General features: G+C 45.9%; 1 protein-coding gene across 1 annotated transcript; it reads right to left on the reverse strand.

The window, feature by feature from the left end:
• Positions 1 to 1,757: 1,757 nt before the first annotated feature.
• RPA2 (replication protein A2, 32kDa) lies at positions 1,758 to 5,922 on the reverse strand. Its single transcript, XM_009323213.1, has 7 exons — positions 5,883 to 5,922; positions 5,670 to 5,783; positions 4,667 to 4,741; positions 3,902 to 4,015; positions 3,465 to 3,575; positions 3,188 to 3,282; positions 1,758 to 2,397 (listed from the first exon to the last, which is right to left on the reverse strand). Exons 2-7 carry the CDS (start codon positions 5,772 to 5,774, stop codon positions 2,313 to 2,315), a joined length of 585 nt encoding a protein of 194 aa, XP_009321488.1. The 5' UTR covers positions 5,775 to 5,783; positions 5,883 to 5,922; the 3' UTR covers positions 1,758 to 2,312.
• Between the last annotated feature and the right edge of the window lie 6 nt (positions 5,923 to 5,928).

The raw sequence follows: 5,928 nt of genomic DNA on the forward strand, positions 1-5,928 counted from the left end.
CATACGATGTACAAAGCTTCAACCAAGAGACCCACTGCAGTGGCAGAGGCCAACAGGTGCTTAAGTCACCCCAGAATCCAGTTTTTCCTTCTCCCGGGGGAAAAACTAATCGCTGGACTATGGCTGGGGAGAAGATGGGCTGCAGGGAGGAGGGGAGCAGAGCACAGAGGAAACCAGAACTGCACACGCCCAAGAGTTTTTCCTTGTCTCCTTTATTTGCGCCAAAAGCATTCCGAGTTTGGATTTCACTATTAGTTCACAGATAGTTTTAAAAGCAAATGCTTTTGAGAAGCAGCCAATGCTTCTGTCCCCTAAGACTTACTCCAAATCGTCCTGCTAGCCAGACAACAGCAGATGCTCCTGGATGCTTTGAAGATCAAACAGCAAATGGAGACTAGGCAAGGACAAACTCCCTCCCCAGACAATGAGTTTTTCCTCTCCAGCCACGTCACAAGTGTTTTGCCCAGTCACGCAACTACTCTCTTTACTGCAAGCAGTTCCATCCATCTTCACTTCCAAAAATCATCAGGGATTTTCTTCCTAACCTGCAACTTCCTGCAAAAGGGAAATGACAGGACTCTTGGCTTCGAGATCTGCTAGACGCCATAGCCTGGAAGCTCACCCGTCACACGTCTATAGCACAATTCAGCCCCAGAAGTGCACCCATGGGCTACAGCTGTGCCACCCTCTGAACCTGAGCAGCACCCCTGGGTTTTGCCCCAGCCGTGACACCAGAAGCAGATGCCCTGGGTCCAGCAGCCAGCCCCACAGATGCGCATACTGGGAAGAACTGCTTTTTCAAAGCCAGGTCACTTCAGCAGTCCCAGATCACATAAACCCCCCGACTTGCAGCTCCCGTGGCACCCGGAGTCGACCGGCCCGTGAGCCCACCGGCGTCAGCCCTGGCTGCACGTGCTGTTTGTCCAGCAGGCCCCTGGGAACTCGGCAGGCAGCAATCAAAGAACAGGTCAGCGCAGCGCAGCAAACCAGGCTCCCATCTGGCAGGCAGGAAGCGCATTTCGGAGTCTCAGCGTTCAGCTTGAAAGTTCCCGGGTCCTGCTTTTCAGCAAGGCATTCACCACAAAAGCTGTGGTTCCTCTTGTGAGAAGTGACACGCCTTACGGGGTCGTGGTGAAAAAATCCTCCAGAATATTTTTATGAACTCCTGACACGTTGTCATTAACAAATACAAAACAATTCCAAGAAGGCAGTCTTAGCTTTGTACTTTAGATAACAGGAAGCATATCATGACTAAGAGGGCAGAAATACGCTGAAGCAGCTGCCCTCCGCATGCTGCCTCCCCGAACAAGGCAGGATTGTGCAGAGAAACAGGATAAGCAAATCTGTTATCTCCACCCAGATGCATCACCAACATCAACCCCGCTGTTTCCTAACTTAGTGGTTTTTTTGGTTATGCTTTAAAAATAGTTTAAAGAAAAACTCATACCACATGATGTAATTCATTTGAGCTTCAGCTAAAGTACTTTTGGTGGCAGAAGTGATCCTGGCTATATTTGGAACACTGATACAACACGTAGCTTTCTTCAGTGGTACAATTATTTAATTTCTTAGTGCCCAGACATTCACTTCAGTTTGACATTTTAAAGCAATTTACTTCAAAAGCTAAGGAAAAAATAACTATAGTTAAAGAAACTCTGAAAGCACAGGCTGTGCTTTTACCCACATGGCTAGGTTTTGTCAACGCAGATGGTTTTCTTCTTCAGGGAAGAAGAAAAGCCTCTAGAGCCACACGTGCGTGCAAGGCTATCCAAGTTAGAATTTTATTGGAAACATTGAAAAGCTCTAGTAACAAGATCACCTCATAGTACAAATATAGATTTAAATGCATAAACTAAACCAGTTAAAAATCTATTCATGATTACTGTACATTAGTGGAATATTACTCTTGGCTACCCACTTCGTGAATGAAACAGAACGAAAGCTGAGTTAGGAGAAACAGCTCTAGAAACAAAAGACAATCTGCCCAGGACAAGATTAGAAAGAGGCTCTTTCTAACACAGGCATCCTCTAAGATGACAAAACCAAACGGAAGGCTCTGAAGCTTTGAGCAGTTCCATTTTCCCATGTCTGTTTATGCTTTCAGTCACATGGTCACAGCATATAATCGAGTCCAGTTAACAGAATCCTATACGTTCTGCTTGTCCCTGAATTCCAAGGAGGCACTGACAGAGTAACTGGGACTTTCACAGGCTAGAAAGAGCAAAGATCACCTTCCAGGTCGCAAAGCTCAGCAGGATAACTTGATAAATGGACAAGCATTTGCTTAGAACTAAACCCAGCTGGAAGTAACTTCACTCAGCGTCCGTTGACTTATAATGATCATCATCCACAGTGGAGTAGATGTGTCCCTCGCTGCTAAGGAATTCAACAGCTTGCCTTTGAAGGGAAAAAAAAAAAGCAATTGCTAACTAGTTCATATCAACACCTTTCTCTCGGGGATTTCCCATTTACAGACCCCATCCCTACTGCTCCCTTCTGGCATCTGCCACGGGAAGCTCTCGCTGTCTCCATCCTGTGAGCAGTTTAAGTGCTGCTCCACCAGCCAGCAGGGACAGAAAGTTTCTCCAAAGCTATGGCAATATGCTCCCCCAGCAGCTCTTAGACTCTGCCTGCCACAGAGGGGAAGGCCACTGCTTTTACCTGGGAAGTACCGAGAGCAGTACCTACCACTCTGCTTCAAAGGGGACAGAGCACAGAAAGATAATGGATGTTAATTACTGTCTTTAGGCTTCACTGTTTTTCTAAGTCTCAGGGAGGAGAAGTTGTAAGAGACAGCAAAGGAAAAGAGAACAGAAACAGTCTATTCCAAAGTTTTGATCCGTGTGCAGAGAGCAAGGCAGTCCTTGAACAGGAGAAAATAGCGCTGAGGCACTGCAGTACTCCCAAGTGCCTATTACTTTGCTACTGAACTGTTAAACGGCTCGTTCTGAAAATAGGGAGTGAAGCATTTTATCACCCTTTCAACTGACAATGGCTCATTCCAAGCCGTTGAAACTTCAACACTCCGGCTCACTACTGCATCCTACTGGGAACATCTGAAATTACTAGTGCTGTTGAACAAGTAAGGATCTGGGCTTGCCCACTAGTTTCCTCTCTGCCTCCTTTTATCAGACTCCAGGAAGGACCACCTGGATTTCCAGAACATCCTTCATTTCTACACACTTACTTGATTGTTGACATGCTCATATTGTGGAGCTCACGCTTCAACTCTTGAAGACTCATACCTTCTGGGACAGGACAGCTTTTAATCAAGTTCAGCACCTGCAAAAGCAAGAACCACCATTTGCACACAGCTAGGCTTCTCTATCATCGACGGACAGCAAGGTCGAGGAAGAGCTATCCGCCTTCCAAGAGTAACTGAGCTTTCATTTCTTTGTCCTACATCACGCCGCAGCAGCCTCCGCTGCGACTGCTGTGTTCCTGGCGAAGCTGCTTGCACCTACCTGACTCTGATGCGCAGTGAGTCCATTCACTGGTAGGCTGCCACCTCCTCCATAGCCCCCCATGTCACCCATCCCAGCAGAGGAAAACGACTGAGGCACTCTTGACGCTGACTGAAATTACAAGAATAAAATTGCTGTGGTCACACAGGCTGCCGCAAGCCCGCAGCATTAAAGACTCCATGTTATTTCAGAGAGACAGCAATTAAAAATAGATTCCCAAAAGAAACTGCTGGAAATGGACTGCAACACAATCTCTCTCCAAGGAAGCCAGGACTCCTGTTACACCTTCGCTGTAGCCCTCCAACAGCTTCAAGCTTTCCAGCCCCACAACTGGTAACACAATTTCCTCAACGGACCAAGGGGTCCCCCTCTTTGGGAGATAACCAGTAACCCAGTAAGGGCCAGGATGGAATCAGGATCTTCAATTATGTACGTACCATAAGATTTTTTCTGAGGATCATATGCGCATTGACAATCTCTAGTATGTGTGTGGTGAACTCATTCATATTTTCCAGAGGCATGATCTTAAATGCCACCAAGCTTTTCTTATTCTTTCAGAGAAAAAAAAAAAAAAAAGGCAAAGAAAAAAAATTAACATCATGGCAACGGGAACATGCTTAACAGCCAATCCAACCATTCCCTCCAGGAACAGGGAGAGTGGCGGGTAGGGAGCTTGTCTGCACATAACTAGTCCAAAATTTCCTGACTTACATTTTCATACGTGATTTTGCAAGACAATGCAGACAGGGTAACTTCTCTTTTAAACTGGCTGGTAATTAATTTCACTTTGCTTTAAGGCATGCACCATTATTTGAATATTTATTCGTATATTTAGTTATAAAATTTAGTTACGAAGCAACCACATCACATAATATGCTACAAGAAGTGTCCCCATTAACCAGAAACCTGGTCTAAGCTCTACAGTACAAACACCCAAGAACCTGGTCCAGTACTCTGTTCTGCTGAAAACAACGCACTGATGAAGAATGGCATTTTAAATGGGTACTCTGTCCTTCGCATTTAGGAACAATTAAAGTGTTATTAAATACAGCCCCGGCCAAAACATTGAAGGATTGGATGAGCAAAGACCGCTATTAAGTGGATATTCTAAAGGGAGCCCACTAACACTGCCAGATCGCCAATCCGGCACGCCACTGCTCCAGCCTCGCGACTTGAGGAGTCGGACATGGGTAACATCTTACCTGGAAAGAACGAAGATGACCAGCTACTTTTACGTAAGTTCCTGGAGGTACCACAACGTTCTCGCCACCTGCCTCCTAACAGAGAGGAAAAGGAGAAAGGAAGGTTTTGCTGATTCACGTTTCCATTTCTCCATTATCACAATAAATGTCTTAGGAAAGGAGGCTTATCTCAAACAAACACGAACAGCATGCCTTCCTACGTCCAGTAAGAGCAGTTGGGTAAACATAACCATAAATGAAAAATAGAGAAAAAAATATTTGCTCGTTTGAACACACTGTACACTGGTCAAAGCCAGTTGTCTGCTCTGCTGTCTCTGTCCACTTCTGAGAGGTTTTCACCAAGCAACAAAGAGGAAAGAACTCTCAAATAGTAAAAAAGCAGGGGTTCAACTGTGTAACTTGGCTAGGAGAACGGAAGCAGTCCAGAACTTTTTCTGAAGTTATGATAAACTTGCAGTTAAGCCAATGTCTGAATGTCTGCCTAATTACTCTCCCAAAGTTGTTCAACTGAACTCAGCTGTTTGCCTTCAAACGTATGTTACAATAACATGGGCTAGCTTTAAAGGCCTGCTGTACCAGCAGTGAAAATTATCAGCACTTCAGGAGGCATGCATCAGAAAACAAGACAATATTCATCTGTACAGGTCTCTGCCTCAAGCCACATAGAAAAATCTCTGCTCACTCCCTCTCCTTGTGTTTCTACACAAAGCTACTGAGCATGCACCCCTCAGTTCAGCTATGAAGTAACGGTTGAGCTTTAGCAGCTAAGCTCTAAAAAACTATTCAGAGTGGTTCAGTGTAGAGCCACATATGAATTACAAAACAGGAGAAGATTCACGTCCAGCACCAGCGATCTCTGCTACAGCAGCATCTCCCTTGGCTTTCAGAGGCATATTATTCCTAAAACACTTTTCAGAACAGCCACATCTTTTTCATAGGTTTTCTCTCTTCACCGCCCCCAAAGGTTTTAAAGAAGTGCATTCGTAAGGAATATGGTGCTTACGTCAGTATCAACCCACTGCCTGACATCCATCGGGGCTGCCGTCATGTCATCCACTTTGTAGAGAATGTTTGTCGGTGCTTTCTCAGCGTGCCGAATTATCCCCATAATGGTAACCTGCGTTGGAAGAGGGAAGAGTTTACCCGGGAAGGCCCCGGGAAGCGAGTCTGTTTTACCCGCAGCCCTCCCGCTCGCCGCCTTCCCCGCGGCGCCCACCTGGGAGATCTCCACGTCGCGGATCCGGAAGGTCTCGTCGACCTGC

This window comes from Pygoscelis adeliae, unplaced genomic scaffold (assembly GCF_000699105.1).
Source record: "Pygoscelis adeliae isolate BGI_AS28 unplaced genomic scaffold, ASM69910v1 Scaffold495, whole genome shotgun sequence".
Classification (NCBI taxonomy): Eukaryota; Metazoa; Chordata; class Aves; order Sphenisciformes; family Spheniscidae; genus Pygoscelis; species Pygoscelis adeliae.

Coding starts and splice junctions, on each gene's coding strand:
- RPA2 (XM_009323213.1), bottom strand. CDS start 5,774: ATGGGGATAATTCGGCACGCTGAGAAAGCACCGACAAACATTCTCTAC. Junction 4,742..5,669: donor GGCAGTGGGTTGATACTGAC/GTAAGCACCATA, acceptor CCTCTCTGTTAG/GAGGCAGGTGGCGAGAACGT. Junction 3,283..3,464: donor TCACTGCGCATCAGAGTCAG/GTAGGTGCAAGC, acceptor TTGCTTTTGCAG/GTGCTGAACTTGATTAAAAG.